At 49.9% G+C, this 24,606-nt stretch overlaps 1 protein-coding gene across 3 annotated transcripts in view; it reads right to left on the bottom strand.

Moving 5' to 3' along the window:
* LOC110337879 (ribosomal protein S6 kinase alpha-2) overlaps positions 1–24,606 on the bottom strand; it is a 171,924-nt gene that overhangs the window by 36,951 nt on the left and 110,367 nt on the right. For all 3 annotated transcript variants that reach the window (XM_029532883.1, XM_021220936.2, XM_029532882.1), the window contains exons 6-11: positions 23,011–23,117; positions 20,333–20,370; positions 18,869–19,011; positions 13,717–13,787; positions 12,531–12,619; positions 3,192–3,256 (exon numbers count right to left, since the gene is read on the bottom strand). In XM_029532883.1, coding sequence (XP_029388743.1) covers positions 3,192–3,256; positions 12,531–12,619; positions 13,717–13,787; positions 18,869–19,011; positions 20,333–20,370; positions 23,011–23,117 — 513 coding nt within the window. The remainder of the gene's footprint in view (positions 1–3,191; positions 3,257–12,530; positions 12,620–13,716; positions 13,788–18,868; positions 19,012–20,332; positions 20,371–23,010; positions 23,118–24,606) is intronic.

Below are 24,606 nucleotides of genomic sequence, written 5' to 3'. Positions count from 1 at the left end.
TGCCTGTGTTCTTCTCTCTCTCTCTCTCTCTCTCTCTCTCTCTCTCTCTCTCTCTCTCTCTCCTTCTGACTGTGGATACAATGTAACCAACTGCCTCAAGTTCCTGCTGCCTTCACCTCCTAGCAATCATGAGCTGTAACCTACAACTGTGAGGCAAAACACACGCCCCTCCTCTTCAATAAGTTTCTTTCTGTCCAGTTACTTTACCGCCACAGAGACAGACGAACACTGGGCTCCAGATCCATCGGCAGCTCAAATCCTAGGAACCTCATTTTACAGACCCTGTGACCACTGCCTGCATTACCATGTCCTTAGATGGTCAGTCATCTAAGTTCCTTTTCGGCCAGATCCTCTGAGGGGATACACCCTGGGGGCCACTACCTGTTGGCATGGCTGGGGAGTTCCCCTTCTTTCCAGTCTTTGGAAGAGGGCAGTATATATCAGAAAGGAAGGGAATCGGGGGGGGGGGGCTAATGTTCCTTCACAGGCACCAACCCTGGCCCTGAGAGACACTTCTGAAACTCATCTCTGACCTCCTGACTGACCCTACTCACTCAGAGGCTCTTCCGTCCTCCCCTCCGCTCTCCCTCCCTCCCTCCTTCCTTCCCTCCCTCCCCTCTCCCTCCCTAACTTCTCCACACCACCTCACACTCTCAAAGTGAGCTTTCTGGTGGCTCCCTGGCCTGCCCAGAGGTCTGGCTCAAGTCTTCCGAGTCAGCTGCCTGGTTTCCCTTGGGTCACATTTTGTAATATCCAAAATAATTCCAAGATGACCCAATACCTTCCTCCTTCAAAAGGACGTTCGAGACTGTGCAAGCAGGACAAGTACAGAGTCAGGTAAAAAGCTAGCTGACTAAACAAATAAAGAAACATAATTTTAACAGTCAAAATTACTAAGCTTCCAAAACAAGATTAACAATTCCCCTGCCCCGCCTCACACTAAAAACCTCAGGGACAGACAAAGTGAGAGTCACCCTATACAGACCAACCAATGTCTAGAAAGGTTATTAGCTACACCAATTAAAATAAGCCAAACTACCCTGGTGCCTCTATCTGGCCCTTACAAAGGTATACAAAGTGTGTTCTTTTTTGGTTCTGGGTCTCTACTCCGGCCTGCCTGCGTGTGGAGAGGGTTCCCCAACCTGTTGGATAAGTAAAATCCTCATGTGTTATGCAACAACGGCAGTCTCTGTGGTCTTTGTGTAAGTGAGGGTCTTTTGACAAGCTACAACAATTTGAGGTGAGGGACAGAAAGGACCACTCTTCACAGGGCAGTGATATCATGGGGCGGAGTCAAAGCTAATGGGCCAGGGGAGCAGAGGGGTCAGGCCATGATCAGGAGCACAGGGCAAGTTACCTACGGTGACACCGAAGAGAAGACTGGGGGCAGATGAAGTGAGGGCCTTGGGGAAGACAGGTCCAGGAAGATGGCCGGGGAAGGGGGGGAGGCGGTGGGGTTGGATCTGATTCCCATTCCCACTTCTCTCCGCCCTCTTTCCAGCCTACTTCTTTTTTGTTGTTGTTGTTGTTGTTTTTTGTTTTTTTCCAAGACAGGGTTTCTCTGTATAGCCCTGGCTGTCCTGGAACTCACTTTGTAGTCCAGGCTGGCCTCGAACTCAGAAAACCACCTGCCTCTGCCTCCTGAGTGCTGGGATTAAAGGCGTGCGCCACCATGCCCAGCCAGCCTCCTTCTATACAACAGAACCCGCTGCTGTGACACAGTGCTACGTCTTCTTCACAGCTTCTCTCCCTTAGTGAGATCACCGAACCCTCGGGGTATGGCTCTGCCACATCATGGCACTCCCAGCCCGGAAGCCTCGGGCTTGAATCGATGAATAGGGAAAGTCACATGGCAGAAAAACCAAGGTGTGTCTGTCCCCTGCTAGGCAGAGGAAGTGCCACCCCGGGGCTTGGTTTTCACATCCCGTGCCCCATATGCTGTGCTGAGCCCACCTCGGGGCAACATGGGGCCAGTCTGAGGGTCAGCTCCACAGCGGGGTGACTCCTCAGCTCACACAGCCCGAATGGGAGCTGTCGAGCCTCTTGGTGGACAGAGGGGGGGGGTGGCTTTGCTTTTGGGGAAGACAGTCTAACTTTTTTTTTTTTTAATTCCACGCTTTGTAAGCCTTGTTCGTTCTCTCTCTCTCTCTCTCTCTCTCTCTCTCTCTCTCTCTGTATTTTTCAGAATCATTTATTTTATGTATATGAATACACTGTAGCTGTCTTCAGACATACTAGAACAGGGCATTGGATCCTATTACAGATGGTTGTGAGCCACCATGTGATTGCTGGGAATTGAACTCAGGACCTCAGTGCTCTTAACCACTGAGCCATCTCTCCAGCCCCAACAGTCTATTTAATACACACACACACACACACACACACACACACACACACACACACATATATTCTCTGAATACCCGCTGGAAGACACAGGTACCCTGACAATCTGCCCGCACCGCTCTGACCTTACCCAGGAGCAGAAGTCTCATTCAAACAAGTTCTGCGATCAGAACTGCAGAGCCAGGGGTTCACAGACTCCCGACTGGCTCGTTTTTTTTGGACGGGGCTCAGATAAGAAGGAGCTTCTGTGTGGGCCGCTTTAACCCTGTGCTCTCTGAACTGAGACAATGGAGGGTACACGGAGGGAGGACAGGCAGCAGAGTAGGCTTTACACGTGATGTACATTCTGCTTTTGATTCTCTCTTGCTGGGGACCTCATGTCTGCTGGGCAAGAGCCCTTCTGTCGTGCCACACCCACCCAGATGCATGGACATTCTGTTAAAAAGCCCTCTAGGATAAACGTAAACTAATCCCACGTGTGAGGGTGTTGTACGACACAGCACGGGTATCAGGAGACATGCCTTGGGTGAGGGGAGAGCCCAGGGGGCTGACTGAGGCACGTCATCCCTGCAAGCCCATTGCCTCAGCAGCAGCTCACGTCAGCAAGATGACAGACGCTGTGGACCCAATGGGCAGGGTGCCGGCCAGGACTTTGGATGACGGGTGCTCACCAGTTTGCATCTTTCTGGGGAGACAGCCATGTTGAGAATGCTCACACCCAGGTAGACAGCTGTGTTTGTCTCGGACTCTTAGTGTAGACAAAGGCCATGCGCACTAAGCAGCTGCCGTAGTCCCCCCACCCCCTCCTTGCCCTGTGTGTACAGTGGAGGCCTCCACGTGTGACTTACATTCCAGTCTATGGTGACGAAGAACGGGTGACGTTTAATTTCCTCCACTCCATCAACACCAGCACCTGTCACAACACAGCAGAGAAGAAATGTCAGCAAAGGTCCAAGGCCATGGGTCACCTCTGACTGCTGCTAATGCAGCTGTTTGATGCACACAGGGAAAGCTCTAGGACAAGTCCTGACTTGGTATCTCTTTGAGAAGAAAAATCGAACTTGCCCATGGCCTGAGAGCCCAGGAAGGCCCCGTTTGACTCCAAGGCCTGTGATAGAGACACAATCTGAAACAGAAGTGTGTAGCAAAGGGAAGGTCCAGACTTCCTGCTCCTGGTATAGGAGGCCTGCATGGCCAAGAGAGGAGGAGCAGGTGGCTCTCATGGCCACAGACCATGCATACAACACCCAGAACACAGCATCAGGCCAGCTTCCCAGGACTTGACAAGGCATAGTGGGGCCAGAAGGTGCTGAGTAGAACATCTGGCCAGGCTGCTGTACTAGTGACCAAGGGAAGGACGAATCTCAAAAAAGGAAAAGGAGATTGGATATGACTGAGTCCTGGGACACGGAGCCTGGCCTGGGGTCCCATCTACCACACCCAACGCTTGCACAACGGTCACTGTCACCAGAGGCTGATTGTGGCTCTCTGATTTGTCCACTCACTGTGCCTACCTAACTGCTCCCCTTACTTTTTTTTTAAATATATCCAAAATTGTGTACTGCAAAGGAGCATGGGAGGGCGGGAGACGGTGGCTTGTGTCGTGTGTGTCTGTGAGACCGTTCTGCATGTCCCGCAGTGACAGACCAGCCTGGAGTGAATGGTGAGTTCCAGGGGGGGAAAAGATGAATGTGTTAAGCAACTGGCAAACACGCACCTGCACCTAATGTGAATGGGAGATGGGTGGGGAGGGGCGAGAGGACTCACTGTTTATTCCTTGTTTAAACCTGGAGCGGCGCTGAATAAGGTCCGTTAATTAAAAGCAAAGTCCAGGAGCTAAGGCAGGCAAGCAGCCCAGACTCTGAGGCCGTGAGTCAGGGACAGAGCTAGTCTCAGCCAGCTGGGAACTGGATCACAGGAGTCTCCTCAGTTCCTGTCCCAAGGGTAGGAAATGAATGGTCCTTCCCACAACCTTGCACCCCAACCTCCTCCCGGCTCTAAGGCCTAGCGGTTCTGATCAAAATCATACAGTCCTCTTGAGCCCACACCCAGTTCCTGGAGTCCTGGGGGTGGGGTGGGGAAGTGCCTTCTTTGTGAGACAGCTCTGCTCAGGGCACCATGAAGGTCACCACAAGGCTACCTTGAGATGCTGTGGTGACCTGTCCTAGCTGGAGTCTCGGGGGGTCGAGTCACATGTACCCCACAGCACATGCTCTGACCTTTCTGGTCCTCTGCTTAGTTCACAGCAATGATGTGGACTACTTCTCATCTCTCAGGTAGCTTGGCTGGCACTTTGCTTAGAAATATCTGATTAAGCCAATCACACCAGCTTTTATTGACACATCTGTCTCAGTCTGTGTTGTTCGGCCCCTGTCACCGTTTGACAGGAAAGCACACAAGAGAGAAAGCCAGGGGAAGGACCCAGGCGTTCCATGTCCACCCAGTGATATGTAAGGGGCTCTCTTGGGGACATGCACAGCACACATCCCTCTTGTGTCCCCCACTCAGTGGCCACTTCCACATGAACAACCCAGACGGTTGTAGGCTGTGCTGCTGCTTCAGGCAACATCTGCTGAACTGTAGAAGGGAGATTTTCCAAACTCCACTGTGATGCACTTTCTGAGGACTCCACCCAGATCTGATCCAGATCTTTCAGCTCAGACCCCACCCCACCCCACCCCCCAAGCAGAGGCTCCTTTGGATCAATGTGCCTATCTCCTTTGCTGTACCCCAAATCACAGGACCAGAGTATGAGTTCCTGGCACCCAGTGTTCTTTCCTTGAGGGGGGGGGGCATTCTGAGGCTGCTGAAGTAACCGCCAGAGCCACTGACCCGACTTCCACAGCTGCCCTCCTGCATCACTGTCCCTGCACTCCTTTGGATGCAGCCTAGAACTCCAGAGTGAAGAACCAAGTACCCCAGATTCACAGCTCCCCTTGGTCCCGATGATGAATGCCACCCACTTTCCCAGGCCTTGGCATGCCCGCTCTCCAGCGAGCATGCCTTGCCTCTGCTTGAAGAACCTCCGTATACCCGTGGCTTGCAGTGCAGCCTGCAAGAATAAGGGAATCACGACAGAGAAGCTGGTGTTGGGTGTTTACGAACCCCCTCCATCACAGTTCCCCGACCTCATCTTCGTCTGCCGCAATTAGAATCGGACGCTAAGTTTCAGTTTTGCAATCTCAGCAAAAAGGGCTGATGTTCTGATTGTCGCTCAGAAATTCTATGCATCGTCTACAGCCAGGTCCTTAAAAAACTGTGGTGACCTTCAGAGAACAAACTTGGTCCTTATTCGTCACACAAGTCTTATCCTCTCCTGAAGCATCTTACAATCGATAGCAATGGATTTGGCCCTGCTTTTACCTAGACTGAACACACTTGACAAATAACAGGGGCAGGCTTCCGGGAGAGGAGGCTGGGAATGTTTGTGCTGATGTGAGAGCCAGAGCTGCTACGTTACAGGATCTTAACCAAACACAGACTCAAGCCTCCCCCGTTCCAGGAGGATGCCTGCAACTCATCTCCTGTCACTGCCACTGACAGGGCCCTGGAGTCAGACAGAGACAGGCAGAATGGAGGGCCGTGTTATCTCTCGTTAGGCTCCATTATTCTGCAGCAAGTTTCCCAGGCAGCGACAGAGGACTGAGGGACGCACCACGCCTCGTCACGCACATTCTAATCACTGTGGGTGATTTTTCACATGGAACAGCTTGAGGCGTGCTTCTCCGGACCTGCATTTCTACACTTGATTAAGGCATGAGGCTAATTAAGATCCATGCTGTCCTGGAAAAGGATTCCTTCTATTTCCCATGTCTAGCCAGGCCTTCTCTACACTTGAACACCCTCCTCTGATGTGCCCATTTCGTTGGGACTTCCAAACCCAGCAAACTATTCACAAGAGGTTCTGGTCTGCCAAAAAGATTTTCACTGGCTTTAATCTTACTTTAGAAAACAGTTAACTCGTAGATCCTCCGTAAGGCTTATACTCATTGTCCTTTCAGAATTGCACGGAATACACCCATGATCCTCTGGGTAACGCTCAGAATTCTCTCTGCTGGTGGCTTGCCTCCCTTACCTGTCCTGACCAGCAAACCATCCGAATCCAAGCTGGAACCACCTAGAGAACTGTCCAGGACTAGACAGAAATATGAGCTCTCTTTTGTATTTGTTAGCCACTAATATGGTATTAGCACATCGTTTCTTTAGTTTTAAAGAGTTTTCTGTCCATTTAAATCTCACCCATATTATATAAACAACCTTTGCCTGATAATTGTGTCATGCAGAACTGCTGGGCTGTGTGTGGTGCCGTGGTGGTGGTGGTCGGTGCATCCTCTCATTATATAGCCCTAGGTCCACTTGAGTTCTTGAGGGCTCCCTAGGCCTGGTTCTGAGCTAACTCCAAATAAAAGCTCGGGTTGGTTGTGTGGTTTGAGGAAGCCACCAAAGGTCCATGTGTGGCACCTGAGGACACAGTCAGAGGCTGGAAGCACTGCCTGTAGAAACTGGGATGAGGCCTCTGAGATGGACAGTGTCTGCTGTCTGTCCGCATTGCCTTTGGACGGGAAACAGAATGGAGACACAGAACTCTTGGGTGCACTTGAGCAGGGCTCAGCGGCATGCTCTCGACCATGTTCACCCCATCAGTGTGAGGAGGGGAACTGCTTGCCGAACTGCTGTGTTCTCGACCCATCTCACTCCTTGCTCACCTCCCCTCATGCTCCCTCTGGGAGAGGCTGCAGTTGCTCGTCAGGGTGAATGGAAAGCTGCTGGCTTTGGAAGGATCCCGAAGCAGGTTAAAAGAACTGATGTGTGTGTGTGTGAAAACCAATCCCTGCAGATGCTCAGGTCACAGTGGCAAGACACAGACAGAGCTCTGTGTAGAAACAGACACTGGGCAAGCTCCCACCAGGACAGGTACTTAAGTCTGAGGTGTGGTGGACACAGCCAGCAGACCAAACAGCCACAGCTCTGAGCTTCAGACTGACATCTTCCTGCAGAAGGTCCTGATTCTGATCTGTCCTCCTAGAATTATTCAGGGTGACTCCTATGTCTTCGTCTCCAGCATCAGGGGTAAGGGGGCCCCTGACTTGGAAATGGTTCTCATTTACAGATGCCAGGTCGGTAATCTCCTATAGCCTCTGCTATGGATGGATGGGTCCTTGATCCTTACTCCAGACCAGTTCAGCTATGCAGGTACAAGGAACTGTCCCCCCAAGGCTGCTGTGCCCTCGGCCCCACAGGACCTCTGTCACCCATTCAGAGGACCTGACAGAGCCATCTGGGGGTTCAGGGCCTTGGTATACCCAGCTCTACAGAAGGCCCTCAGCACTCGCACCCAACAGTTAAGTATGACTGTAAGTGGCAGATGGAGGCTTCCATGTGGGAAGAGAAGGTGGAGTACAGAATGACTCAGTCAGCAAAGGAAAAGGCTTGGAGGTGGAGGTGGTTCAGGCCTGGGACAGCTCAGGATGTGGAAGGGCAACACGGAGCGATGGCTGCTCTAAGACATTCCTGTAAACCACAGCATCTCCTCACCCCCAGGGACATTACAATCACACTCAACCTATTCGACACAGGTCAGTGTTTCCTACGTGCCAGGTGCTGTTATGCCCCTATGAGACACCTGATGACTCTGGGGTACATAGTTATCCTCAGATCACAGATAAGCAAGCACGCACAGAGAGGCTGAGGTATAGGTTCAAGGTTACACAGCAAGTGAGCATGGACCAGGCAGGGGTCACAGCGAAGCAGCTGCCCCCTCTCCCCTGGACCCTGGCAACAAGGCATGTGTATGCACCTGAGAGCTTTCTGGGGACACTGGATAAAGGTCGTGGCTTTCGCTATTCAGCCAGGATTACTGCGGGATGAATTCAGGCCAGCATCCCAGGGTGCCATCAGTTCATAGAGACCCTACCATGGCTGGAGGTCGCCACATCTCTAACTTCCTCCGAATCTTTGAGGTATGAAAGGACCAGAGCTTTTTGTTTTATCCCAACACTCACAAAAGGGAAACAGGTTTGAAGACATCCTCAGGAAGCAAGGAGTCTGTGATCACAACTGCCTCTCGAGACAGGAAGTCTGGAAAAGGATTGAAGCCCTGGCTGGATGCCTCTGGAGCCGATAAATACAATCTCAAAATAAACACAAATCTGTTAAGACTAGAATTTTATGTAATTATCTCTCTTCTTCTGTTTTTCTAAACCTTCCTATCTTTTATGCACATTGGCTGTGCAGAATGAAAAGTGTATAAAGTTCAAGGAAAACAAATAAATTGAGATTCTCATAACAATTCAGCAAGTTCAAGCGCAGAGAGTCCAGGAGCCTCTCCGCAGGGAGAGAAAAGAGACAACCTTCATGTAAGTAAATTACGTCGTACAGAATCCAGGTGTGAATTAAAGACAGTTTCCTTGCAAATCTGGCAGATCCCCAAGGATTCAACACACGGCCAGCCTCGGGGAGCAGTTCCAAAGTCTGTCCCTGTGGACCAGAGCCACCACAGACAGTGCTCCGCTGCTGCACAGTTAATAGAAGCCCCGGTGCTTGGCTCCAACTTTGGGCTCTGAATGGGTTATTGGCACTTGACTTGACTCTGGAATGCCAAAGCCCTTGGAAGCGGCTGTCACACCTCATGGTATTTTATTTTTAACAGGAGAGGCTGTACCCGAAGCACTGTGGTAGTCAGGGAGGACCTGTCCCTCCTCTGAGGTTTCCAACATGGAGTTCTTGTCTTTCCCTGATGTCCTAAAAGGCAGGTGTTTATGAAAAAACCAAGTTCCCCAAACCTCACAGTCAGAGGACCGCAGGAACGGGTGCAATGTGATGATGCGTTCCACAGGTGCAATGAGGACCCTGGATGCCTCCCTGACAGGGAGGCTGTGCAAAGCTGTGGGCTCGTGAGGTCATGAGAGACCTCAGGGACTGACCAGCTGGGTCCTTGACCAGCCGGGAGAAGAGCTGACGGCCCACAGTCATTTAGCTGGACACGGCCAGGTCAGGTCCAATACTCAGTTAGGGAGGGTACAGAGGCTCGTCTGTGCCTTTGCTTCCCACTATCTGTGGCCCGTCTAACGAGGAACTCCACCCCTCTATGACAGGCAAGCAACAGGCTGAAATATGTTTGTTTGTTTGGTTGTTTGTTTGTTTTGCGGCCAAAAGCAATGATCATGGATGCTTCCCTGGTTCTGGTTGGGTTTGTTGTTATTTGTTGTTTTTCAAGACAGGATTTCTCTGTGTAGCCCTAGCTGTTTTTGAACTCACTCCATAAATCAGGCTGGCTTCGAACTCACAGAAATGCGCCTGCCTCTGCCTCCAAAGTGCTGGGATTAAAGGCGTGCGCCACCACAACCCACCTGGATGCCTCCCTGTTTATACGTGAGCCAGAGAGTTCTCCTTTGGCCTACTTTATAGCACCACTGTGAGGACCTGTCTAAGGGTGACGACTGTACAGCGCTCAGTCCAGTGCCCTGACTTGATCTCCTGGTCACTAAGCAGCTGTCATATCTGTCACAGGCTGTCATCATCCCCTAACGGTCTCAAGGTCCACTGAGCATGGCTGTACTTACACTGGACGGTGTAAGCCACCCGGGAAGGGGCACGAGACGTGCTCCAGGCTCACCCAGAAAGAACTGGCGGGAACCAGACATTTAGAAGACGGATCGAGTCAGGCTAGCCCCCCAGACACGGTTCAGAGGCAAGTGGCAGTGACGTGAACAGCAGTCACCTGCATTGTGGGGGATCTGAGTACTACAAAGGCACTCAGCAGTAGTGTGTTCTGAGGGGCAGGAGTGTTCCGGTACACTCTGACCCAGCTCCTCTGGAGACTGAAGAAGAAGAATCTCAAATTCAAGGGCAAGCAGAGTGAGTTTAAGGGCATCCTGGGTAATTTAGTAAGACCTGTGTCAAAAGGAATAAAACGGCTGTGGGTGTAGATCTGTGGTAAAGTGCTTGCTTAGCATGAGCTAATGATATCCGCTACTAAGCGTAGCATGAGGATTCTGGGTGCGACCCTCAGCATCTCAAAGACTATGTGTTCTGAGAGCAAGTGCCCAGCCCTGTGCCCAGAGAGCTTCGTCTCAGGGCTATCCTGCGTTTATAAAGTTTAACAAGTACTCATCAAAGAGGGGTTTCAGGCTGGCCTGGGGGAAGTGTAATCAGAGAACAGCTCTGGGACTCATGGTCATCCAGGTCCTGAGACAGCACTGCATTCCCTGACTGAAAATGAATGCTTCACCCTCCATGCCTCACCCCTAAGGGCCCAACTTCCGCAGGCCCAAGTGACCATGGGCCACAGCCCCTGACTGTGCATTCCCTATTGGGAACAAACCTGGAGTTCAGAGCCCTGTGGGGACCTCAGGACGGACACACACACACACACACACACACGCACACACACACACACACACACACACACACACACACACGCACACACACACACACACACACACACACACACACACACGAGCCTGGCCTACGATGCAATGCGGATGATCATAACCCACCTGGTCCCAAGAGAAACCACAGTGACTCTTGGCCGAGGTCTCAGGCACTATTGGAGACTTGCACAAGTGATCCAAGAACAGCCATACCGAACAATCTGGCCCACGAGTTTCCTCCAAATCACGAGCCCAACATAAACAACAGTGCACATCCACATCAAGGCACCCACTGTGGCTCCACACCTTCCCATCCTGGCATCTGCCATTTCAGCTCACCACTGGCATCCCAGGGACAGGAGCTGCTTCCCTGGGACTTTCACTTTCATGTTGGCTGTCTTGGTGAGCGCCTGCTAGGGAGACTGCTCTGGCCAGTTGTGAACAGTCTCAGCTCTAGGGTCCAACTGTAAAGACCCCACTGGGCCAGCCCAGTGAACCTGAGCTGACACAACACCCTGGCTCACCACTGCCCCGCTAGCTCACCATTGTCCCGCTAGCTTGACCGAAGAGGCAATCACAGGCTCCACACAGGATAAGCACCCTTGCAGCGTCTCCTGTGCATTCTACTCTAGGTGTCCCCACGTCAGTTTGTGAAGTAAGTGGGGATGCTCCCCTTAAGACCCTGTGTGTGTCTGGGCCTGATGGCTATGGATGAGGAGTGGAGGGGTGACAGGAACATCTGGACCAGGGGGACCATGGTTGCTGTGTCTCATGATGAGCTTCTTTTGTTTTATTTTAACCCTTGTCCTGCTCTATCTTAACAGAACTATCTTCTAAAGCAACTTCAGGAGGGGAGAGCAGTGTGTGACTGAAACCTGGATCAGAAGTTGAATGTGCATCTATTTAGCAGCAATGGCTTGCATTCACTGGATACAAGTCCCCCTCATGCTCCAAGAGGAGGATTCCAGGAGCTGGGACAGTGCCTTTAATAGTAGCTTGACTTTCTCAATATCCGAAGGATTGTAAATGACTGTAGAAGTTCCCTGAATTAAAGCTGATACGTGAAAGAAATTAAATGAGGCCTGAGCTTCCTTTGGGGCTGAGCCAGGCAGAGAGAAAAAAAATCTAATTATTTCTTCGAGAATAATATATTTCCTAACTCACGTCTAATGACTTGTTCCTACTTGTAAGGTTGGAGCCAATGGCCCGTGTTCCTTCTGCCCGTCTGTGGGATAACCCATCCATCAGCTCGCATTTCCATGGACCCTTACCCTATTCCTGTGTCTCAGTCCATCCCCAGGCCTTCCCAGGCCAAGCAGTAAACTCTGTATGGTTGGGAGAGGGAAGCGGTGCTTAGATAATGCTAAAGTAAACCGGGCTCTGTACATGTTGGCTTCTTAAAAGGCTATAAATTAGAAGTGACCTTTCAACCAGTCTGTCTGTAGTTTATGGCGTTCTTAAAGTAAGAGACACAAAACCAGGGGAGAATATAGTGGCTTCCTGCAAAAGCGGAGAATTTTTTTTAAAGAACAAATTGTTATTCTGTGAGAATCAAATGCCTTTCAGCAATCCTGATAAGTCCACGTGCCTGTGGAGGCCAGACCACATGTGAGTGTCTCCCCAGCGTCAGAGTACCTCTGCTTCCTGCGACCTCAGCAAGGAAAAGCATACAGTTCAGAGTTGGGGCACAGGGAGGAAGTCCTCCATGTTCCCATGGGGGACAGAATGGTGACCTCCCACATTCCTGAGGGGGATCTAAAGGGTAGCCTCATTGCATTCCTTGGGTGGGGTGGAGGATGTTATAGGGACCCTTACCTAGCCTGTTGCAGGGGTTCCGCTTGAAAAGGGCCCTGAGCAGGCTCTGAGCCTCCGCACTGAGGAACTGAGGCATACCCAGCTTGGCTCTGGAATACAGAAGGAATGCAGGTTAGATGCCGAGAGCAAAGAGAAGTGCGGTTTTCCACTTCTACAAGGCCTCTCTGCTTGCAAGGGGATAGATCCCGAACACTCAGCACTGTGGGGTGTGGATCCCTTCATGCCTTGAAACAGGATGATGACACCACAGCTTCAGCTCATGTGACCTGCAGCTGGCCGCTGCTGACCATAATCAAAATAAAAAAGTGTGAAATTTTCACAATGGCTACTAAATAACCCGTTTAAAACACAGTGAATGATGAAAACAGCAATACTGATTCCCGGAGTATCACCAGCATTTCACCAACATTTCCAGTGGAAATTAATTTTCGAAACAATTGTATTTTATAGTGCAAAGTTTCTTTAAGCAAGAGAGACTATTAGTTACATTTGTTACATTGTTACATTGTTACATTTGTTCCTTCCAGGCACCCTGGGGACAGTGGAGCTCTTATCTTCCCTGGGCTGGGCTGCCATAGAATTATGGAGGATGACTGGAGCATCCCAGGGGCCCAGCAGGAATGTAGGACCCTGGTGACTGTGGACCTTGCTGAGGACCAGGTATGCCTGTCAGCTCGGACAGGCATGGGCCCACGTGGCATTGCTGGGGGGCCTGGTCCAGCTTTAGTAAAAAGTAAATCAAGTTCCCATTAAAAGCCAGGGGACAGAGGCGTTCCCACAAGGACACGGGGTGCAGCTATGGGCAGCTACCTAGTAATCACCATTGATCAAGTGCACAGGGATCTGGAAAAGCTACAGGGGGATTCTGAACAACGAGGGCCCTTACGATGCATCCTCGAGGTAGACTCCTTCGTGAGTCTTTTATCCCATGTGTAGGGGAGAAACTTACAATGCTAGGCTAGCCTTGCACTGTCTGATGCCTACCAAGTTTAGTGATGCCCTAGCATATCCCAGGGCATCAAGGATCCCACATTCAACTGGCACACACCCCATCCATGGTTATTATGACTTAGAGCATATGGCTCTGCCCCAATACCACAGCTCCCACTAAACCCCAGCAGTCCACTTCCTCCCCAGCTATAAACACAAAAGGCCACTGTGCTTCGGAGTAGGTACCCACACTCACTTGAGGATGAGGGCCATTGTTTCCTTCCTGTCCTTCCCCTGGAATGGCAGGGACCCTGTGAGCATCTCGAACTGCAGAGCAAAAGAGAGGTGAGTTTGTTCCTTCATCTCTAATCCCATCTATCAGTGCGACACCAGCCACACGGTGAGGCCCTAGGGACCGTGGCCTCCAGGTTCTCCTTCTAGCTGGAGAGATTCTTGAAGGATGAACACGGTGGGTGACCGTATCCCGTGTGGTTTAGGGACCACCTTTCCCAGGTGGGTACTGTAGAAAGCTGCAGCAGGAGAGGGGTCAGAAGAAGGTCAAGAGGAAAGCCAGGGAAGGGAGGGAGAGCAGGAGGCCACCCACACTGACCCCTGCACGGTCTCTATCTTCCTCTGTGCTGGGAAGGCTCCTGGTTACAGCCCATTAATAACATCTGATGGAGACAACACGGCACCCGTAGTCTCTCGCACAGACTGCCACACTAAAACAACACTGGCCAGGAAGGGAGTCGAGATAAGGTGAGGCCCAAGGGCCAGCCTTACTGATCATGGGACAAACAGTGCTGATTCTGTGGGCTCCAGAGGTCATGGCCTGGGATCCTACAGTCACCTCCACCCCTCTCCGCCCACCTCCCTGGGGGCACTACTGCTGTGCGGGAGGGGAAGGCAGCACCGCAGCACAGCCCCTTTCACACACGGGAGACGCGAAGGCTCAGCACCATTGTAGGCACCTTTCACTCCAGTTTAAATGCAGAGGCAGCATCCTGGCTGGAGGGCTTTCACCGGTCACATTAAACCGGCGTGTCTTGATATTTTCACTACGCCTGCCTGCCTCGGCCCTCTTAAAAACTTATTGTCCAGAGTCTTCCCCTTGCATTGTGAAAATCCTGGGAAACACAAGTTCAAAGGCCCAAATAATCACCTCAAAGCCACCATTCAAAGGCACGCTGCTCTGACCTCCTACGATATAAAACTTCTCAGGAGTACTGTACAACGTCTGTACTATCATGTGACATGCGGATGAGCCAATATACAACAAGGGATCTACTGCTGGACACTTACGATGTTTCTAGTTAGGGTCCTACTAACAGTGTGCATTAGACCAGTGCTTCTCAACCTGTGGGTCTTGACCCCCTTTGCAGGTGAATAACCCTTGCAAAGGGATCGTAGATCAGATGGCCTGCGTATATTACAACTCATAGAAGTAGTAACATTACAGTTATGATGTAGCAATGAAATAATTTTACGGTGGGGGCAGGGGGGGGTCGCAGCATTAGGAAGGTTGAGAACCACTGTATCGAACTGAAATGTACCTGAAAGTTTCCTGAACTTGAGAAATGAGGTAACATTAACCTCTTACTGCTGGGAAAAGCAACCTGACTAAAGCAACTCAAGGAAAGAGGGGTTTCCAGGCAGGAAAAGTATGAGGCAGGAGCATGACAGACATGCTGCTCACATTGGACCCACAGTCAGGAAGCAGAAAGAGAGATGAGGGTGCCTGGCTGGATTCTTCCTCTTTCCCTCTGCCCATGGATGGTGTGTCCATAGTTGTGATGGGTCCCTCCTCCTCAGGCAAGCCTCTCTGAAAACGCTCTCACAAACACACCCAGCCCCGGGTTTCTCAGGTGATTCCAGCGAGGACCACTGACAGGCTATCAGAGTGAAGCTATAAACTTAGAGAAATGAGGAGGTTATAAGCTCTTGATCTTTTTTTATTATTGTTTGACAGCTTCATGCATCTACATAATGAATTTTAGTCATTCCACCTCCCACATAAATATGTCATGAGAGTGGGAGGGAGATTGTTAGAAAGGAGGGTGTCAGCGGAAGAGGCATGGGGGGGAAATGGGGTGAAATGGCTGTAATCCGTCTTCTTTTAAAATCAAACAAGCCCCTGCCAGTTCTGACGTGTCACACTGAACGTGCTGCCCGTCTTGTGTGCCGATTAACCCGAAGTGGGCACGATGTCGTGCCGCAGGCAGTAAGCAAATGTACAAGTAATAAAACCAAGAGCAACAGAGTCCAGATGAGAGTTTAAAAATAGACAGACGTAATTAAAATGACTAGAAGATGAGCAAGTCATCCAATAAATAGGATGAGCATTCATAAGCTGATTACAGAAATTACCATCTCAAAATAGGCTGCCAGGGAGGGCAACTCTCACTGCTTAGTTCTTCCTCAAGAGTCTATTCACAGCACTCATGAAATCCCATTTCCAAGAAAGAGCACGAGACAGTGTAGAATGAGAAAGATACGTCCCACCTCTGACCATTAAATCCCTCCTGCAGAAATGGAGCCCATCTTCACGTCTGGGTGCCGACTGGTGCCGCAGGCCTATGCGTGGCAACATTTCTTCAGTGGTTTTGTTCTGGCTTTTGTTGGTGGCCGTGACAAGCGGAGTCCCTGCTCTCTGCTTGTATCTGCCCTTTCCCTCCTTTCCTACATGTGATTAGCATCTTTGTGGTTAGCTCCATGCAGTAGAAGCCAATACAGGGCGCTCGTACAACAACACTCCAAGTGACTCTGAGATACTTGCTAGCCGCCTTCATGTGAGCAGCTGCGATGCTCCCAGGATGAGAAGTCGGACCTCCAACAGCAGTCTCAGAGCCCGGGGAGTAGTTCCAAAGTTATCAGTTTTAATTGCCATGGCTTTGGGCATTGGTGTCACCTACATAGAGTCTGAGAGGTCAGGGAGGCTGGTGGCTACCCCAATATGCACAGGATGCCTGCAACAGAGTTTTGCATCCCCAAATCTCATCAGGGCTTAGGTGAAGTCCTGCCTCAACGGAGCTCTGAGGAACCCAAGGTTAGCTTGAGATTAGCTGTGAGTACCCACCTCCTACAGCATTGGCATGAGAAAACTCTGGAAGAGGGATCTTCCCACGAGAGTCTACATTCCCACTCACCAAGTGGATCAACACGCTTAAGAAAAAAACCAGGTTTATAGTCAATATCCACATACCAGTGAGTACACAGCATGCATGTCTTTCTGGGTCTGGGTTACCTCACTCAGGATGATATTTTCTAATCCCATCCATTTGCCTGCAAATATCATGGTGTCCTTGTTTTTAATAGCTGAGTATCATTCCATTGTGTAGATGTAGCACATTTTCTTTAACCATTCTTCAGTTGAGGGACATCTAGGTTGTTTCAGTTTCTGGCTATTATGAATAAAGCCACTATGAACATAGTTGAGCAAGTGTCCTTGTAGTTTGATGAGGTATCTTTTGGGTATATGCCCAGGAGTGCTATAGCTGGATCTTGAGGTAGAACTATTCCCAGTTTTGTGAGAGACCACAAAATTAATTTCCAGAGTGGTTGTACAAGTTTGCACTCCCCCCAGTAATGAAGGAGTGTTCCCCTTGCTCCACATGCTCTCCAGCATGAGCTTTTGATCTTAACCATTCTGACAGGTGTAAGATAGAACCTCAGGGTTGTTTTGATTTGCCTTTCCCTGATGACTAATGATGTTGAACATTTCTTTAAGTGCTACTCAACCATGAGAGATTCCTTGGTTTAGCTCTGTTTAGCTCTGTACCCCATTTTTTAATTGGGTTATTTGGTTTGTTGTTGTTGAAAATTCTTGAAAAACATATATATATATATATATATATATATATATATATATATATATATATATATAGGATATTAGTTCTCTGTTAGATGTAGGGTTGATGAAGATCCTTCCCCATTCTGTAGGTTGTCATTTTGTCCTATTGATGGTGTTCTTTGCCTTATAAAAGCTTTGCAGTTTCACGAGGTGCCGTTTATCAATTGTTGATCTTAGTGCCTGAGCAACTGGTGTTCTGTTCAGTGATCTGTCTTCTGTGCCCATGTGTTCAAGGCAGTTTCCCATTTCCTCATCTATTAAATTTAGTGTATCTGGTTTTGTTAAGATCTTTTATCCACTTGGGCTTGAGTTTGGTGCAGGGTGATAGATATGGATCTAGTTGTATTCTTCTATATGCAGACATCCATTTAAACCAGCAACATTTGTTGAAAATGCTTTTTTTCCATTGCATGGTTTTGGCTTCTTGGTCAAAAATCAAATGTCCATGGGTGTGTGGGTTTATTTCTGGGTCTTGGATTTTATTCCACTGATCAACCTATCTGGTTTTATGTCAATAATATGCAAATTTTACTATGACTGCTCTGCAGTACAGTTTGAAATCAGGGATGGTGACATCTCCAGAAGTTCTTTCATTGTACAGGATTACTTTAGCTATCCTGGGTTTTCTGTTTTCCCACATGAAGTTGAGAATTGCTCTTTCAAAGCTGGTAAAGAATTGTGTTAGAATTTTGATGGGAATTGCATTGAATCTGTAGATTGCTTTTGGTAAAATGGCCATTTCACTATGTTAATCCTACAGATCCATGATCCTGGGAGATCTTTCCATCTTCTGATATATTCTTCAGTTTCTTTCTTCATGGACTTGAAGTTCTTGTCATACAAGTTTTTAACATGCTTGGTTAGAGTTATAACAAAATATTTTATATTATTTGTGGTTATTGTCAAGGATGTTATCTCCTTAATTTCTTGCTCAGCCCATTTACCACTTGTCTAGGTGTGGGTGTGTGTGTGTGTGTGGGGGGGTTGCTACTGATTTTTTTTTTAAGTAGTTTTATATCCAGCCACTTTGTTGGAGGTATTTATCAGCATAGGAGTTCTCCAGTAGAACATCTCTCACTGTGAGTTAAACCTTCTCTCCAACTGCCTGACTGGAAGTACTGCAGAAGTTAGCAGCTTGAGTAGACAGCCCAAATTTCTCAGCCTGGGGGCTAGCTGAGGACCCAAGTATTGGTGGCTACAGCTAGTTGAGGCTTCAAGACATAACTAAGAGCAAATGTGAACCAGGGTTGTGGGGCCCACAGGATGGAGGATGACAGCTGCCTATGTCTACTGAAGGAGCATATTTTGATGCACAGGACCATGTTTCTTATCACATCTACTGAGGGCCTCACAGTCTCAGCTTCTGCTATTTAAATATGCTAAGGACAGACAAGGGGATCTCTCTCAAACTCACTGTTTCCGCCTGCTCAGGTAAGACACCGGGCCTTTCAAGCCCTGTTTCCACTCTAGTTTCCAGCATCCCCGGATCAAGCTAGGAGGAGGAATTCAGCTGTGTAACATCCACCCTTACAGAGGAAACCAGAGGACAAGCCCTTACCATGAGCACACCGAAGGACCACCAGTCGGCACTCTGTGTGTGTCCACGCCGGTTCACCACCTCGGGCGCCATGTATTCAATAGTCCCACAAAATGAATAGGCTCTCTTGTCATGGTCGATGGCCTCCTTGCTCAAGCCAAAATCTAAACATAAGCACAGCACACAGCACGGCCTGAGTACACAACACTTCTCTCAAAGACTATGGGTCTCATGTACACAGCATTACTAAGGCTTCATGTGCTTCCAGAGCCCAGAGAGTTCCTGAGGCTAAGACCTACAGAGTGGAATTCTTGATAGAGCCTTGAATACCACCACCAGCACCACCAGCACCAGCACCACCAGCATCATCATCACCATCACCACCCCCACCCCCACTACCACGTCCCTTGTCAAGTAGCAAGGAGTTTTGCTTCTTAGTAGTAAACATGAATTTCCAGAGACTGTTTCCCAGGCCTAAACATGAGGTGACTACAGGTGGAGAGGCCCGGATGGAGAGGAATGAGGTGCAGCTTTTGCAGGAAGGAGGAAAGGACAGCAGGTCCATGGTGAGCGGACTCAGCGGGCTGCAGTATGTACGGAGAGGAGGGCACGGTGCCGCCAATGGGCAGGAGAGTGGTGAGTGGCCAAATACAGTCCAGAACCCGTGAGCAGATAGATTATCTTACAGTGTGAAGGGGACCTGCAGTACACAGTACAGTGCAGTCTACAAGAATGAAGTCAGGTATTAACCATAGGGCTCGGATGTAGATTCACAGATCTCTATCTATGTAGAGGAAAGTCTGACTAGATTGCAGGATGCTAGCCTGCTGGCCCAGCAGAACAAGAAGAGCCTCCACTGGGAGCTGAAGAACTAGGGGCCCAGGGGACATCTTGAGTTTAGCCTTGAGGCTTAACAGCTCCAGAACAGTAAAGAGTTAAATCATTTGTCTGTGGAGGAAACCACTGGAAGGTGGTGTACCCACAGGCAGGGCATCGGGATAAGATGGAGTGTTAGCAGTTGGGTTCATTATATTACTTCTACGAGGCTGTGATATAAACAAGGAGAGCAGCTGAGCCATTACTGCCTGGGGAGACAAGGCTACAGCCACGGAACAGATCTGTGTCTGCCGGAGGGTAAGCGTGTGCTCAGGGCTTCTAGCCAAACATGCAATGATGCTGAGCAAGGCCTGGAAGGAGACGTCACCAGGTGAACAGAGGAGGTGATCTAGAAGTCTGACTGTCCCCTTGCTTTAAGCACATACTGGAGGGAGTCTAGGGTAAGAGATCAGAGGAGTATTCCAGAAGTCTGCGATACCCCTGCTGGGTGCTCACATTCAGAAGGCCAGCACTGGGTACAGCCAGATCAGAGTTAAGATGGGGGTAGGGGGAGCTTTTAAGAGATGGTCCACACACTTATCAGGGCCGACAAGTGATGAAGGGAGAGCAAACTATCAGTTTGTTTTTGTATTTTGGTTTGTTACCAACCTGTGATCTTAATATGTCCCTCTTCATCCAGGAGGATACTGAAAAAATAAAAGGGTAAGAAAGCACATTTCAGAGAGGGAAAATGATATAAAGTTCACAGTCCCCAGGCACGCAGAATTCAGGGAAAGGCGCCATGGAGCTAAGAGGCTCTTGCCCAGGGCCTGGGGTTCTGGCATGGCTGCATCCTTGACAGGTTCTGCTATGGCAATCTGTGTCCAATAGCCTGGACCAGCTCAGGAAGAGAGCCAAAGGTCATGAGCCTGAAGGAGGGGAACCAAGGAGATGGGTGGTGAACCTGTGGGGATACAGGAATACATGTTCTGAGTTATCAGATTAGAACCCATGAGCTCCTTCTAAACATAAACGTATGGGTTCTTGGATTTTCATTGACATCTGAAGAGTAAATTTCTGACTCTGGGAGTTCCCTGATACTCTTTTAGGAACCTCAGACTCTCGTGGACCTGGTACCTGCAATTGGGACCAATCCTGGCCTCTGTATAGCTGAGGTTCAGCAAAGGGATTCCTGGGTTGTCAGAGGTTTCATCCTGTGATGGAACCAGGCCAGTCCGGCAGTACCCATAGCCACTGGATTCCTGGTCAGTTTTCTGGTGAGCCTTAGCATCACGAATGACCTTTGGATTTGCTCTTCCTAGCTATCCTGCAGATGTAGAGTCTGCCCCATCTCATGAGAGAAAGGGGGATGGACCGTCATCAACAGCTTTCCCTCGCACCCGAGGCTGAGCGGCCGTGAGACCCTGAGAGGCAGGGCTCCAACATTTCTACCTGTTCTTAATACTGTCACTAAATTCGGTTCAATGAGATTCTGTGAAGTACCATCCGCCCCAAAGAAAGGCGGATGTGGCTATAGAGGAAGGAAACAACACCTTAAGGGCTGGGAAAGCCTGCCACAAGCTTAGATTTCCACTCACAGGGACTCTGAGCTTCATATTCGTCAAGAACGGGTTTGCCAGGATTGGGCAAGGGAGAAGTTGGCAGAGCAGAGGTGGCAGGGATAGTTACAGCTCTGCAGGCTGAAAGGCTTTCTGGTGATGGGCAGTGGTGAGGGGACATGACACTTGCTATGGTCACCTAGCTGGGCCCTCAGCCACACATAAAGAGTAAAGTTATTCTCTGTATATTTGCCACAGGGTTAAAGAACAGCCAGTGTTTCCTGGAAAGCTGCTATTAAGATGAGAGCTTATAATGAAAGAGGTAAAATGTTTTCAACTTTGCAGTCATTCTGAGTCATTTGCCCCGAACTGAGCAACTTTCAAGGTTCATTCCCAAATGACTCTAACTGGACCACAGAACTTTTGTCCTCCCGTGATTAGATATTACTCTACAGCTTCAAGAACCACATCCGCCTTCATCAATGAATGGGACCCAGGGCCTTGATGCCCAGAGAGACTGGCTCTGAGCGCAAAGAGGTCTTCCATAGGGGGTCACGGCTGTGGGCACTGATTTGTATAACTCCATGTTCATTAATGTGAAGTAAACTTACAGCAAGCTTTGCATGAGCCCTGGGAACAAACCAGGCTCAGTTATCGCCTCCTGATCAGGGATGGATGAAGGGATGCTATAGGCACTGAGAGACGTGATATTAAACCTGTTCTGAGGTGTCATTCTGACATCCGCTCATGCTCATGGAAGGGTCAGGTATAGGTCACAAGTTCCCACTCCCTGTGGGACTCCTGAAGACAGGGCCTTCAGGATTGCTTGACCATAGATTCATAGGATTGCCCAGTGATACCCTGTTGACTGGGAGTTAATTGGAGCTCTAGGCTGCACACACAAACAAGTGCTTTGCTCCACCAGATGACAGCCACATCTTCAGGGAGGCAGCTGTCCTTATCTCAGAATGTCCAGGTAGAGACAAAGGAGGAACAGGGGGACATCCATCCTGACCTGTGACCACCCTGGTCTAGGGTATGGCCTAGGGCTGTCCTGATAGGATGCTGAGGCCTCGGGGTAGGAGGACTCAGCCAAGGAAACTTTACAGTTGGTCAGAGGGCCCTAAAGCACCACCCACCACGTCCGCATGCCTTAGTGCTAGCTCCTCGGTCAGTTCTGCCATTCACTGACCTTGCACAATGAAAATCGGGACCACGAGTCCCATGACTTTGCACAGAGGTTCCTGTTTTCATTTAGACTAATTTAACAAGACAACTCTAGAAATGAACAGGCTATAGATTCTCAGCCCCAGATACACAGCGACCTGGGGACCCTGTAACCATGTCCCTCACTGTCCCTCAGCTCAGCCATCTCAGAGGAGGCTAAGTGACCATGTCCCTGGCGCTGCTTAGGGGGAGGCAGGACAAATGTCTTGCGTGGCAGGGTGCCTGGTGGCAGAAGGTGCTGGACTGAGAAGGGAGAGGAGTGTGTGCAGTTAGTCTCAGGCCATCTTTGTATGTGGAAGAATGAGTGTGGCCTAGCCTCCCACAGTGGGCATTTCAACCATAATCAAAGAAGGCCCCACATCCGCTGGGCACCAGTGCAGGGTAAGGAGGTGTCATCCGCTCAACCTCCTTGGGACTCCTGCACAGGACCCACCCACACGGCACTGTGCCCGGCCCACTGTTGGGAGTGTACTTGGGAACTGCATCCTAGGCAACAGGCACTGCGGTGGGCTGGCAACAGATGCCTGGGGAGGCTGTGAAACCGCCTCTCTTCCTACTCACTTCTCCGGCTTCAGATCCCTGTAGATGATCCCCAGGCCGTGGAGGTGGTCGAGAGCCAAGGCCAGCTCAGCCAGGTAGAACTTGACATCCTCCTCCGTGAACATCACCTATCGGGGCGGGAAAGAACTGTGGCTCAGCTTACCCCAGGGCTGCTTGTTGCAAAGTTCTCCTCCAGGAAACCAGGGCTGTCCCAGAAGGTGTGTGTGGAGATCCTGGCTCTCTTGTGACACTTTCCTGCCACTCCTGAACAAGGACAGTTCTTCTCACAGTGGCAGGTCATGCTGTGTGTGGGGCTGATTTTCTCAGCCTTGTGAGCGGAACCTCAGTCCACCACCAACCTGCCCTCGCCTACAAACTGCTCAGGCCGAGTACAACACCAGGCTTCCGTCTTTCCTAGAATGCCGTGGTGTGGATTCGTGACGGGTATTGCAGTTCAAATACCCACACTGTGGAGGCTGAAGGACCACAGAAAATGGGAATCCTATTTCACTCTCCTCCCTTCCCTCTTCAGTTCCCCCTGGCTGATGTACAAGCTGGCAGCTTGATCAGTCCTGTGCCCAGAGGGGTGCATTCCGCTAAGTACAATGTGCTGGTGGGCGAGGGGCCTTAAAACACTGGTGCACAACGCTCTGTCCTGTCTGGCCATGCCTTTGCAGTCCTAGCAACAAAAAAAAGCAAATCCTTACACGATCTTGAATATAGGCATGAGCATTCACAAGGGTGGGTCTGCATGTAAGTGTGTAGGGGCCAGAGGTTCAACTCAGGGGTCTTCCTTGCTCACTCTCCACCTCATTGTTTGAGGCAGGGAATCCCACCAAGCCCAGAGCTCACCAATTTGGCTAAGCTGGCTGGCCCTGTGGTGTCATGACTCCCATAGCATGGATCTGATCTCAGACCTTCCCGGTGCTGAGCTTACAGAAGTGTGCTGCCCGGCTCTTTAACAGGTGGTAGAGATACTAACTCAGGTCCTCATGCTTGCAAGCGACGCACCCCATTCACAGGGCCATCTCCCCAGGGCCCCCCCCCCCGCAAACCACTTTCACATTTACTATGACACGCTCATATTGATGAGACTGTAGTCCATATGACCACCAAATTCTCTTTGAAAGTAGACACTCAAAAACCCTATATGCAAGACCAGAGCTAAAATGAGTGATTTACGGGACTGTGTGGTGACTGTCACCACCCAAGCAAACTGGGCTCTCAGCTCCTGATAAGAACACCTCCCCTAGGTCCTGCAAAGTGTCAGCTGGTACCCCTAGGAGATAGCCCCGGACTGTGGACGCCCTCTGCCTCCCAGCACCTTTCTAGCCACATTCTATTTCCCAGGTGTCTCTCCTCCTTGCTTGACACGTGATCTACATGATCTGCTATTTCTCTGGTGTTTTATGGAGGGTGGAGGAAAGGAGAGGGTAATTTGAAAGCCACTGTCACAGGCAAATAAAACGCACTCTGTTGGAAAGATGTGAGGAGCCTTCCTTCAGCATGCTGTCATACCTCTAACCGCCTGGAGCCTTACAGAATCCTTCAAATAAAAGGACAAGAAGGCTGTTGCCATAGACAGAATTCTGAATTTCCTCATCCCACAACGCTAGC

The sequence above is a fragment of the Mus pahari genome, chromosome 21 (assembly GCF_900095145.1).
Source record: "Mus pahari chromosome 21, PAHARI_EIJ_v1.1, whole genome shotgun sequence".
Lineage (NCBI taxonomy): Eukaryota > Metazoa > Chordata > Mammalia > Rodentia > Muridae > Mus > Mus pahari.
Note: the sequence above shows the minus strand (reverse complement) of the source record. Positions and strands in the feature narration are given on the sequence as shown.